A 14,068-nucleotide genomic window follows, 5' to 3' on the forward strand; every position below is an offset into this window, starting at 1 on the left:
TGAAAGTAATTAACAAAAACTTATTTGCAGAAAGGATTAAACATGAAATGAAAACAACATTCAGACAAATTATTAGAAATGAATTTAGGTAAACTACTGGTTAGAAGATCATGATCCAAAAATCAATTGCAGGGACTTCCCTGGGCGCAGTGGTTAAGAATCCGCCTGCCAATGCAGGGGACATAGGTCCGATCCCTGGTCCAGGAAGATCCCGCATGCCGTGGAGCAACTAAACTCGTGCGCCACAACTACTGAGCCTGCACTCTGGAGCCTGCAAGCCACAACTACTGAGCCTGCGTGCCACAACTACTGAAGCCTGCAGGCCTAGAACCTGTGCTCCACAGAAAGAGAAGCCACCGCGATGAGAAGCCTGTGCACCACAACAAAGAGTAGCCTCTGCTTGCAGCAACTAGAGAAAGCCCATACGCAGCAACGAAGACCCAACGGAGCCAAATATAGATAGATAGATGTTTTAAAAAATGTATTAAAAAAATCAACTGCATTTTTGTAAATCAGCAATTTAAACAGTTTTCAAAGAGATGTGCTTTACACTAATAAGAAAAAATGTAAGATACCCAGGAATAGCTCTAACAAGATTCATGTGTACAATTTGTATTAAGAAAACAATGAAATTCACTGAAATACATTTTCAGTATTTAAATAAGACCTAATTAAGCAATATATATATATATCCTCAAACTGATCTGATTTAGTACAATTTATAATTTTATATGGAAGACCAAAGGTCCAGGAAGAGAACACTCCTGAACAGAGGGATTTGAGGATGGTAATGGGGAGGGGCATCTTGCCCTAACAGGTATCAAAACTTATCATGAAGCTAAATAATTAATAAAGTAAAGAACTGATCCAGCAACAAACTACCAAAAAAATAGCCCAGAAAAAGACTAAGCATATACGGATACCTAATATATGACACAGCATTACAATTTACTATGAGAAAAGGTTGTACTGCTCCAAAAATGGTGCTGGGGAAACTGGTTACGTATGAGGGGGAAGGAGGGAGCAGTGGAAGAGAGAAACTGGTTTCCTTTCTCACACCAAACAGAGAAATTCATTCCTGATAATTAAGTACATAAATGTGAAAAGTAGCTCTCCAGTTCTTTTAGGAAAAAAAATATGATATCATATGATTACAGGATAGAGACAGATTTCTTAAACATGACAAAACAGCATTCACCACAAAAACAAAAAAAATTAAACCCAACTATATTAAGGACTTTTGTTCATCAGAAGACACCAAAGAAGAAAGTAAAAAGAGAATCCACAAATTGGAAGATACTTGTAATACATGTAAAGGATTAGTAGAAATTAGAGAAATTCTACAAATCAGTAGAATACACTACAGGATAGAAAATAGGGCAAAAGACATGAGCTGGCATATCTCTACCAAAACCACAGTACATGCACAAAAAGATGCTCAACCACTTTAGGAATCAGGGAAGAGCAAACTCAAGCCACAATGAGATAGCCCTTTATCACTAACCTGAATATACCAAGCAATGGTCAGAACGTGGATGACCAGGAATATTGCTCTTACACCATGGGAGTGCAAAATGATACAACCACTACTTTGGAAAACATTTTGGCACTTTAATGTAAAGTTGAACATTTATACACCCCATGACCTAACAAATTCTCCCCTATGTAAATATTTAGGGAAATTTTTACATTACATGTTTTTGATCCCCAATTTATCTCCAGCCAAGGCCTGTTCCATACCTTGTCAATGATAATTCCATCATTCTATCCTTCTAATTGCTCAGGCTAAAAACCTCAATGCCATCTTTGAATCCTCTTTCTCTAACACCTCATATCAAGAAATTCTTAGTGGCTCTAATATCAAAATACACCAAGGCCAAAAACTCAAACCTCAGAATCAGACTGATTCTCAACATTCACTGTAACCACTGTGGTCCCAATCATCATCATCATCACCACCACCACCATCATTATCATCATCTCTTTCCTGGATTAGCTTCCTAACTAGTCTGTTTACCTCTCTGACTGCTATCTCAGTAAAGCAACCAATTACTTAAAAAAAATTAAATACAATCACATCATTCCCCTGTTCAAAACCATCCAATGGCTCCTCATTTCACTAAGTATAAAAGCCAAAGTCCTCACAATGGCCAGCAAAGTCACTGATCTGGCCTCTTCCATTCCCCGTATTTTCCTGTCACCTCTTCTACCACCCTCCCTCTTGCTCACTTAATTTCAGCGTACTGGCTTCCTTACTGATTCTCAAAAATAAACTAAGCATGTTCCTGCCTTAGAGCTTTTGCGCTGGCCATGTCCCCTTATCCTGGATTACTTTCTGCCCAAAGATGGCTGATTTCTTCACATCCTTCAAGTCTTTGCTAAAAGGTCATCTCCTCAATGAAGCCTACCCTAACCATTGTATAAAAATTGCAACCCTAACCAACAGAAAAATGGGCAAGAGACATGAACAAACAATTGATTAGAAAGAAAGGAAGAAAACATGAAACGATGTCCAACCTCATTCATAACAAAAAAACAGCAAATTAAAACTACATGGAAATACAATTTCTCACCTATCAGACTGGAAAAAATTATTTGTAATTGCAAAATCTTGAGTGAGAGTTTAAAGAGTAACATATATTTATTTATATAATCTCAAAGTATCTCCCTCCCAAAATATTTATTAAATTCAAAGGGGAAAATAGTACTTATAGTGGAGAAACCTGACAGACACCACTTTAATCATGTGATGAAAGTTAATATAACCAGTAATGGGAAAATCAACAATATGTGACTCCTGCTAAGAGCACTGAAAAGAACATAACGTCACAACTGTGGTACTCCTGTCAAAAGTACATAAGCTGAATATAATCATGAGCAAACACCAAACTCATATTAAGTGGCATTCTACAAGTATACCTGGTCTGTACTCTTCAAAAATGTCAATGTCATTAAAAGCAAATTCTGCGGAACTGTTCCAAACTAAAGGAGGTTAGAGTCATTGTAATGGGATGAAATGCAAGAACTGGGATTTTTCTTTTATGAAAAATGACATCATTGTGACATCTGAGTAAGCTGTACAGATCAGATAATAATGTATATCAATGTTAATTGTCTAATTTTGGAAACTGTACACTGTGCTTATTAAAAAAAAGTTTATAGGTAAAACACACTAAGCATGTATGAGTAAAGGGGCTTATATCTGCCACTTACTCTCAAGCATTTCAGAGAGAACATAAATGAAAATGAAGTGTGATACAATTTAACATTTAGGAAATCCAGGTGAAGTGTATACATGAATTCTTACTTTTCTATTAAGTCTGAAATTATGTCGCAATAAATAAAATGCAGGCACACACACACACACACAGATACTCTCTCTCATGCACCCCCCCTTTTTGTAAAATTGCAAACTCGCTCTACACCAAGTTGTCCTGAATCTCCTTTACCCTATTTAATTTTAGTAACCTACCATCTGCTAACCTATGGTAATTTATTTTATTATGTTCATTGTTTGTCTCTCTTCCTAGAAAGTAAGCTCTGGGTGGGCAGAAATTTTGTGTGTATATGTGTATTTTGTGCACTGATGAATCCCATGTCCCTAAAACAGATCTCCATACATAGCAGGCAATCAAGAAGCGTTTGCTGGAAAACTGACTGACAAACTGAATGAATGAATGGCTATACCAGGAAATATGTGAAAGAATGTTGGTAACAGCATTGTTTGAAAGCAAATAAATGTAACAAAAACAAGTTTCCCGTACACAAATCAAAGAATACATATATATACAAAGTTTTAAAACCTTGATTCTCTCACTGTACTGTTGCAAACTATTTAAAGGGAAAATGTGAAAAGTGGAAGGTTATCTTGAAACCAAGAGTTTTATGAGGACACAAAAATACCATCAAATGTTATCCTTAGGTGTCAAAATGTATAACAAATACTACAAAAATCTATAGTATGAGGAATGCTTTTCAAATGACATTAAAAAACACTGGAACTATTATACAGATTAAATGACAAATAAGTTTACCTAGGCATAAAATACAATACCTTTCTAGAAAATAAATAATTACTCCCTTTTTCTACAGCATTGTTGAGAAACTCAATTATGAAATAATCTACAATAAATAATGATAATATGCCAACATTACAGTTGAATCAGTCCATTATACATCTTCACCAGTTAGTACTTTAATTTAAACATTGACATACGAATAGACAATTTATCAAGTGTGGTCATCCAAATTCATTTAAGACTTCTAACATTACCTCTTTTCTTTTTTCTTTTTTTTTATCATTTTTAAAAAATGTATTTTATTGAAGTATAGTTGATTTACAATGTCATGTTAATTTCTTCTGTATAGCAAAGTGATTCAGTGTGTATACACACACACACACACACACACACACACACACACACACACACACATTCTTTTTCATATCCTTTCCCATTATGGTTTATCTCAGGATATTGAATACAGTTCTCTGTGCTATACTAACATTACCTCTTCATCATTAGGGTCTACTGTGGTTTCATCATACACTCGCTGGTTGTCAATGGTCTTCGGTATAGGCTTTGGTGGAGCCTAAATAAAAGAAAAAGGGTTAAGTCTTAGGAGTAATTTACATTAATAATTTTGCATTATGATTGGGGAAGAATAACAGAAATCTGCAAATAATACAAAAACTCAATCTGTTCCTCATTTCAACCCACTGCTACATCAATCCTAATAACAATATTGAGTAAGAGGCTTTTTAATTCTCTGAGCAGACACGTGCACATACTGGAAAAACTGCTGACACTAAATAAAATGGCTTAAAACCAGGCAGAAGTAGCAGAGAGAAGAAACTGGAATCAAAATAATTATTCATGAAGAAGAAAAATATCAAATGGGAAAAAATTACAAAGGTACATATATATGTAGCTTTGTTTCAATACTTTCAGAAAGCTATTCAGAAATATATAAGAAAAGCTATAAATCTGTTTCCATCTACTGAACTAGTAATTCTAGTTTGGGGGATTTATGGTAAGGAATGAAAAGGGGGAGCAATTTATACAAAGAAATATGTATTATCACTATGGTTAGTGGAAATGAACAGTAAATAGGGCAGATGTCCAACAACAGGATAATGACTACAGCATTTCCAGCATAATGGAATACCATGAGAATCAGCAATCATGCACAATATTGTTTGCTTAGACCAAAATATTGTGTAAATGAAATTTTAAGGAGCAAGAACACAGAACTGTAACCATATACTGACTAAAACTAATCCAAAATATATGTACACTAACAGAGATGAATATGAACTGACAAACTAGGATTTTTTTATTATTCTATGAAATGAATATTAAATTTGAAGCAATTTTTTTAAAAGAGGCAGTTCTAGGAAGTCATCCAAAAACAAGAAAGGTGATATTTTCAAATGGTGATCAGCATATTAATTTGCTATAACTGACTGATTATTGAGAGTTTAAAAAAGACTAACATTGCTTGATAGGATTTCGCAGGTCAAAACAGTCTAACACTGGCAACTTCCTGTGATTTAACCTAATACTATAAATAAAATTCATGAAGAAGAAGCGTTTAGTTTGTGTGTGTGTGTGTGTGTGTATATATATATATATATATATAGTCTATTATTTTTCACTTTCTCAAAAATGCTTATCATTTCTTGGTCCCTCATCTTAAGAGATGGGAGGGGGGAAAAGTCGAACATTTTTTAAATTTTGCAAGTATAAATTGTAACCTAGAACTAACTATAAATAAAATGAAACTAAAATGAAAATAACTTAGCTGTGCAATAATGCAGAAGTATTTAGTAGTTCTTTTAAAATTTTTCAATAGAAAGATTTCACTTTTTGTTAATATCACAAAAATAGCCAAATCCTTTCTTGATGCATTATCTCTTCTCTCTTCTTTGCCATAATCCACTCAGGTATCTCACCTTCCTCCCACTCCCCATTCTCACTCTTCGAAGGCTCCTAACCTCAGAGTCAGCTCTCATTCTTACACGCCCCAACCCTACAACAGAAGAGGCTGTGCCCAGCCATTCCCCAGCCTTGCATAACAAAGTGCATCAAGTCAGAAGAGCTCCAGTTACAGGCCTAAACCGGGAATCTTCCCCATTCCCAGTCAGGGAGATGTGTCTCTGCCTCTCAAACACATAAAGTTAAGTAAAGTAAGCAAGTTGAAGTAGACACACCATTTTGAAATTTTGAAAACATGCAAAACACCACTACTGGGTTTATTGTTTAGGGACACAAACATAGTAAAGGTAATAAAGGAAGTGCATGGGAACAATAAAGAGCAATTTCATGAGTGCTTATCTTTTTTTTTTTTTTTTTGGCCATGCTACATGTCAAGAGGGATCTAAGTTTGAAACCGGTGCCCCCTGCAGTGGAAGCGCGGTGTCTTAACCCTCTTAACCACTGGACCACCAGGGAAGTCCCAATGAGTGTTTCTTTGGAGGGGAAAGCAATCAGAAAAAAGTACACAAGAACTTGAACACTATCTACTAATGCATAATTTCTTAAGCTGAGTAAAGGATAGAAAGGGGTATGCTGCCTTATTTTTATATCATTTTATATATCCAAAATATTTCATAATAAATTTTAAAAGAAAGTGATTCAATGTAAGTATGAGGGAGCACTCCTTAATACCAGACAGAAAGCAGAGGACTAAAAGTTTCATTTACCTTATCACCAAGAGCCTCTCTCTCTTTTTTAAGTTTTTTCTTAGCTGCCAACTTTTCCTAAAGGATTTGAAAAAGAAAAGAACAATATTGAGAAACCACCAGTTATATCACAAACACATACTGAAGTTACAAATTACTAATGCTATGAATATTTAAACTGAGCAATCTTAGAAATGTATTAAAAGAAACATCCTGACTTAGATTTCCGTAGCTGTTATTGTAAACCAAATGAGCTAGCCAATCAATAAGATTTCTCAAAGATTCTGCTCCTTCAAAACACTAATCTAAATTGACAAGTTTAAATGTTTAAAATTTCACTAGCTTTATCTTTTACTATAAAACCTCAAATTAAGTGAAAGTGCAAAATGTACATCTAAACAAGTTAAATAGTTTTTGTTGTTTTGTTTTGCATTCCTTTGCAAATTGCATCCTAAAGAAAACCGTGGCTATGCTGGTTGCTTGTCCTGAAAAGTACTAAAAATAAACGGTAATGAGAGAGGAGTTTTCAGGTTGTTTCCAATAAAACCATCACTAGTTACTCAAATATTTTATAAACAAAACATGCTTTTAAAATGATCAAGAACCGGCAAGATGTACCGTAAATCTGTAACTTCTGTCGACTTCTGAACAGAATGCTTGACACACAATATAAAATAGGTTTTTTTTTTCCCCCAGCGCCTGTTGACCCTCAATCCATCAGATCTCGGATTAGAAATTATAGTCCCAATAAGTCTTCTAGGACACCCTTCCCCCATACGTGCACACCAGAATGGGTTAGATGCCCCTTCTACATCCCCTCCATCCCCCAACTTCCACCCCAGGGGAGCGAAAGGGAAAACGCGCACGCGCTCTGGCGCCTCCGCGCCTCATACTTTCCGCTGCTGCTGTTTCCACCGCGTGAACATTAAGTGTCGCCGCTGTTTGTTCTTAATCTCCGAAACGCTGAAGCCTGGAGGAAAGGCAGCCGCCTTCGAGGGTTGGACCCCACTTTCCGTCGTCCCATCCTCAGCGACTGCAGCCTCCTGAGGTTCTTCAGTAGCAGCTTTGCGTTTCAAGCCTTTGTTTCCGCTGCCGCCGCTCTTTTCCCCGGCCTTCGCCATGGTATTTTTGCTCCTTGTGGTCTGTACGGAAACGGAAGTAGCTTTCTCCTCCGACCCCCGTCTTTAAGCTATTACTTCCTGGGTCGGAAAGTTCTTAAAGGGAAATGTATAGTTTTGTGAGATCTAGCGGTTTAAGAAGGTGCTGAAATTTAGGCTTAAGGAGAGTTTAGGGAGCTTGCCCAGCCGTGTGAACAATGAAATGATGAGTTGGTGGAATACGTTATTGAGCGTTTTCCGTGTGCCGACCCCCTAAAACCTAAGAACAAAACAATCTTTGAAGTATAGAGAGTTTACATTCTACTAGAGACAAAAATGAGCTCCCAAATAATTAGTGTGGTAAGCTATTAATATTAAGTAGTGCACGGTGTGGAAAGAATAGAACAGTATAAAAGAAGATGAGGGGATAGAGGAGCAGATTACAACTCTTAAATAGGATTCTCAGAGTGGGCTTCATTATTGAGCAGAGATTTGAAGGAGGTAATGGGGCATACTATGCAGTTAACTGGGGGAAGATCTGTTAATCTGAGAAAAGCTGTCCAGGCAAAGGAAACTTACAGCTCCAGGGCTCCTAGTCAGTAGCAAGCCTAGCTTGTTCAGGAAACACCGTGGAAGCCAGGAGTCAAATGAGAAAGGAGGAGAGTAAGTGCTGGCGGGAGTGGGGTGGGGGTTAGGGTGCCAGATTGTGTAGGGTTTTGTAAGGACTTTGGCTTTTATGTGACGTGAAGATTTCTTGGAGGATTTTGAGAAAAGGAATGGCGTGACCTGACACATTTTAAAAGCATCACTCAGACTCTTCTCTTGAGAAAGGACTGTAGGGGAGGGAAAGTGACAGGAGGGGCGAAATGAATGTCATGAACCAGGGTGGTTCTAGTGGAGGTGGTAAGAAGTGATCAGATTCTTCCTACGATTGAATAAAAGGCATGAGAGAAAGAGAAGAATCTTGGATGACTCCAAGATTTTTTAACCGAGTGACTGGAAGGATGGAGTTACCATCAATTGAGATGGGAGAGACTTCATGTGGAGCAAGTTTGAAGGGTAAGATCAAGACTTCAGTAATGGAATGTTAAGCTTGAGATGCTTACTCGTCATCATGTTGTCAGGTAGTCAGTTGGGATGTGTGATTCTGCAGCAGGAGAGAGAGCTGTGGGCTAGAGAGCAAAACTAGGGAGTCATCAGCAAACAGATAGTATTTCAAACCATTATAATGAGTGTAGATAAAGAACTGAAAAATAGAAGAGGATGAAGGACTGAATCCTGGAGCAGTCCCACATGAAGAACTGTAGAGAAAAGGAGGACCTAGTAAAGGAGAATAAGAAGGGAAAAACAAGAGAGTAGAGTGTCATGGAAGCCAAGTGAAGAAAGTGTTTCCCCAGTGGTTAAATTTTACTGTATTTCTCATTTTAATTTTTTATGAAAATGCCCTCCAAACAGAATTCCTTTTGGTTTAGAGTCAGCACTTGATTTTCCAGAAATTGTCTTAATTTCAAGTTATATATTTCAATACTGACATTGGGTGTTTTGATAATCCAACATTTTGGTGTCTATACTGCGTTTTTCACCTTTTTAAGTTCTTTTAAACAGGACATTAAAAACATCAAAACTGTCTTTTAGAATAAGACACCAAAACTTACTACCAAGCCACAACTGCAAAATTGTGATGAGAAGACAAACCTATCATGTTTAGATCCAAAACTGGATTTGAATTGTACAATACAATAGAAAGGAACAAATAGTGTTGAGCTAAAAAATCACTGACATACAGGTTTGGCTGCAATAATTTATAAAATATTATGCAGTTTATTTAAAGAGGAAAAATCAGATCAAAAGCGAGGAGTTGGAGGAGGAGGAGGAGGAGGAGGGGCAGCAGGAGGAGACAAACCAACCTTTATCTAAAAAACATAGACTGAAAAAAATATTTTGGAAGTCTCTTCTAGCCTTAATATTTTATCTCCCTACATATAATACATTCTTTCCTTATAAGAATACAAAATAATCCTGAACTAGATAACTGTCTTTAATTTATTCAGTGGTGCCCTACAAATGAGACCAAAAGCTGTTTATGGGCTTCCCTGGTGGCGCAGTGGTTGAGAGTCCGCCTGCCGATACAGAGGACACGGGTTCGTGCCCCGGTCAGATCCCACGTGCCGCGGAGCGGCTGGGCCCATGAGCCGTGGCTGCTGAGCCTGCGCGTCTGGAGCCTGTGCTCCGCAACAGGAGAGGCCACAACAGTGAGAGGCCCGCGTACAGCAAAAAAAAAAAAAAAAAAAAAAGGCTGCTTATAGAGACTGCCTTCATGACTTACTGGTAATAATAGTTGTGTGGGTTGAATAAGACGATTTCTATGATCAGAATAAAATTCTTATCCGGAAGAAATCATAAAAGCATTGATCAATTCAGCAAATGTGTATTTAATGCTACTCAATAAATGAATAGGGTGAGTAAGTATGATGGAAACAGTGGGCTCTATATTCAGATCTGTGTTCAGATTTTGACTCAGATGCTATAAAATCTCAGTTAAATCACATAATCTCTGTGAGCCTCGTTTTCTTCATCTGTAAACTGGGCTAATTATATTACCACATAGGTTGTTGAGATAATGTACATTAAAGAAATACACACACCCAATAAATGCTAACTAGCTATTTTTATTATGTCTAGATCTAGAGACTAAGCTAAACATTGTTGAGAAAGAAAGACATCATGTTTGCCCTCAAGTACCTTACAGTTCAGAAGAAGATAAAACACAATTCTAGTGTAAGTATGCAGTAGTGGTCAGTGTAGAGTGCTGCTTAATATGAGGTCCATTTCTTCCATTTGTTCTTTCTCAGTAACTGCTTCATTGTTCATTATTTTCAGGGCCCACTTCTAATAGAGTATACATTATTTTAAAATAAAACACTTATTTTTGATATTTAATAAATATCTTTTACTTGTTTTAGTTCTGACATTTGGGAGACCATGGAATACAACACTTGGACACCAGATGAGTTCAGTGATCTAAATAAATATATGACCTAAGATTCTGTTGAGAAAATTTGATCTGTATTTTACAATATGACTTAAGCTCTTTATATCACAGAAACCATTCCAAAAGTTCAAAATATTAATCCATTGCATGAGAAAAAGGAATATCAGTTTTAGGGATGGAAGATTTTTTATTTGCAATGTGGTATAACCCTTGGACAAACACAAAGTAATAAATTAACGCTTTCTGAGCTTGAATTATGCCATTCAGTTTGTTGCTCAGAATTGTTAAAAGAAAAACCAAAACAGAGGCCACATTTTGAATATACTTTTTGACCAAACACTCATAGTTAAATAACCAAAACTTAAACTATCCTGATTTCCCCAAAGTACTGACTCTGACCTAAAACAATCCTGATTTCCCCAAAGTACTGCCTCTGACCTAAAACACAAAAGCTTTCTTCAGGTCAGTGTACACAGTGCTACTCCCATAAAAAGACGTTAAGTTTCTAGTAACCAATCACAAAAAAAAAAAAAAAAATGTACTCCCTCATCCATGCTTTATAAATTCAGCTGTAACTGCTGAATGCTGAGCTTCTAACCACCTTTCAGCTCAAATCGCCCTGTTTGTGAGTAGTGTTTCTTGCTTGATAAAATGTTTATATCAAGTAAAGCTCTCCAAATTTTCTTTTGACAGAACAATAGAACTATTACAAAGCTAGCGTCTCATCTGTGAATGTTTCCTTGGTACCCAAGACCTGTTTTGGGCACTTAAACTACTTATCTAATGGAAGTTTGAGAGTTCTCTTTTTCGTTTACAGTATTCTATACCTTAAGTTACCTTAGTGACTAATGAGGTTTGTTTCCCAGACTGTACTGACACAGGAAGTTGGTTGAGAAGTTATTACAAGGATTCCAAGTGTCGATAGGACTCCCACAATGTCAGCTCTCCTTTGAAAGAAATTAAAGTCCACACGAGTAGAATGAATACAATTTTGTGAGGAGATATTAGAACCACACCCTCTCCTATCTAAAACTGAATTAGAATGACTCAAATACAGGGACTTCTCAGTTACTGAAAACCTGGAGAGTAATTGTGTGGTGAATACTATCATCCCTATATACTCCACACTGTGAAATAGACAATGCATTTCCTGGCCTTTCCAGAAACCAAAAATATATTAGGAAACCAAAAGTTTTCCTCCAGAAATAAGTCTTTAGATTGTATCTTTGGAATAATTTCGGATCATTTCCTTGAGACCTTTAACTTTTTTTCGGTAGACTCTAAACTTGGCCATGATGGTGTAGGATGCAAGGACAGTGCTCTCTTTATTTTCCAAGTAGCTTGATCCTTAGCAATAAGGTGAGATGTTTGAATAAACAGGGTTTTTTTCTGCCTGTTAATATTTCCAGAGCATGTAGAGGTCCACCATATCAGAAATGGTGATACATATTTCTGATCCTTACCTGACCAGGGAAAGCAGCACCACAATTAAAATGCAGTTTCAGGGACTTGCATGGTGGCGCAGTGGATAAGACTCTGTGCTCCCAATGCAGGGGTCCCAGGGTCGATCCCTGGTCAGGGAACTAGATCCCACATGCATGCCACAGCTAAGAGTTTGCATGCCACAACTAAGGAGCCCGCCTGCTGCAACTAAGACCCAGTGCAACCAAATAAAAATAAGTAATACATTTTTTTTAAAATGCAGTTTCACTAAAATATCATCTCTTAAAGTAATTTCTTATTGTTTGAGTTCATCAAAGGAACTTTTATTTATTTCTTTGTAAGGTATACTGTGCCTCTGAGTGGTGTTTCTGACTATGGAGCAACCATAAATATAATTTAAATATCAGCCTGGAATGGCTTTTGTATATCTAAGTATCTAGTGTTCTTTTGATTCATTCATTAAACAAATATTTATTAAGTCATACTTTATGCCGGATCCTCTGGCTATAGAATTATAAAACAAACAAACCTATCTCCCTGCCTTCAAAGAACTCCAGTGGGGAGAGCAAATCCCAAAAGTATGAGAGGTTCTATAACCACTACCTTGTTTTATAATGAAGGCCAAGTTTCTTCTCATGTCTTCTTCAAAGAGCCAGATTAGGTGTGTTTGTAAGTCCCTTGTTGGTAGCTCAGGATGTATTTCCCATCGATGTTAACCTGCATGTAGTGATTAGATCACTCAGACCAGAGACACAGATACTCATTCATTTATTTGTTTTCAACTGATGCTGTTTATTTTCCCCATATTTGTCTTAATTTTCCATAATCATAGAAAGAATTACTATGTGAAATAAAATATTCTCTACCGTATCATTTCATGAACATAAAATATAGCAAACATTCTATACAATTATCAGAGACATAATATTAAAAATGAAAGCTAATGAAGCATAGTCCTTAGCTTAGGCTAGCAGTTTTCAAACTTTTTGTTTTAGAACTTTTTGTCCTTAAAAATTATTGGGGACCCCAAAGAACTTTCATTTATGTGGTTTCTATCTATCAATATTTACCATGTAGAAATTAAAACTGAGAAAAAATATATTTTACTTAAAAATAATAACAATAAACCCATTATGTGATAACATACACACGTTATGAAAATGACTGTATTTTTCCAAACAAAAAAGCTAATGAGAAGAGTGACATTATTTTACATGCTTTGCAAATCTCTTTTATGTCTGGCTTAATAGGAGGTAGCTGGATTTATATCTACTTCTGTGTTTAACCTGTTGTGACATACCATTTTGGTTGAAGTATATAAAGAAAAACCTGGCCTCAAACAGGTATGTGGTTGGAAAAGAGGAGTATTTAAGAACTTCTTCAGATAGCCATGGATGTTCGTCTTTGATATTACATTAAAATTTGACTAGTTGTAAGTTTTTTAAAGATTAGTTGCAGTGTACAATCTGAAATCATATTAAGCAGCTCTTTATGCTCTGTTACATTAAAATCTAATAGTCCATTTTTCATTTTTAATGGATCTTTTACCCATGCATGATTTTGTAATATCATGCATTCACTGGTCATCTGGAAAATATTGGTTCACTGAGTTATGCATTTCTTCTAAAAGTTGACACACTATATTTTACAATATCAAAAAATCACGTTTGTTAAAATCACTACTAGTCTCATCAGAAAAGTCTTCAGGTACTAGTAGGCTGCCAAGCTTACAATGGGGGATAGAGGTTTTCTGAAATTCTGATTTTCTTGAATAGGGGCTTCCTTTGGCTCCAGGTCACTGATGGTAGTACCTATAATGCAATGCAGGGGATGGAAGCAGGGAATTAGGAGATT

At 36.4% G+C, this 14,068-nt stretch overlaps 2 protein-coding genes across 2 annotated transcripts in view; one reads left to right on the forward strand and one right to left on the reverse strand.

Annotated features, from left to right (window-relative positions):
- Positions 1-7,841, reverse strand: part of RPF1 (ribosome production factor 1 homolog) — a 22,039-nt gene extending 14,198 nt beyond the window's left edge. The window contains exons 1-3 of the mRNA XM_030866060.3: positions 7,576-7,841; positions 6,704-6,760; positions 4,510-4,590 (exon numbers count right to left, since the gene is read on the reverse strand). Coding sequence (XP_030721920.1) covers positions 4,510-4,590; positions 6,704-6,760; positions 7,576-7,803 — 366 coding nt within the window. The 5' untranslated portion in view covers positions 7,804-7,841. The remainder of the gene's footprint in view (positions 1-4,509; positions 4,591-6,703; positions 6,761-7,575) is intronic.
- LOC115858383 (uricase) overlaps positions 7,577-14,068 on the forward strand; it is a 133,390-nt gene continuing 126,898 nt past the window's right edge. The window contains exon 1 of the mRNA XM_060303443.1: positions 7,577-8,838. The gene's annotated coding sequence lies outside the window, so the exon portion shown is untranslated. The remainder of the gene's footprint in view (positions 8,839-14,068) is intronic.

This window comes from Globicephala melas, chromosome 1, assembly GCF_963455315.2.
Source record: "Globicephala melas chromosome 1, mGloMel1.2, whole genome shotgun sequence".
NCBI lineage: Eukaryota > Metazoa > Chordata > Mammalia > Artiodactyla > Delphinidae > Globicephala > Globicephala melas.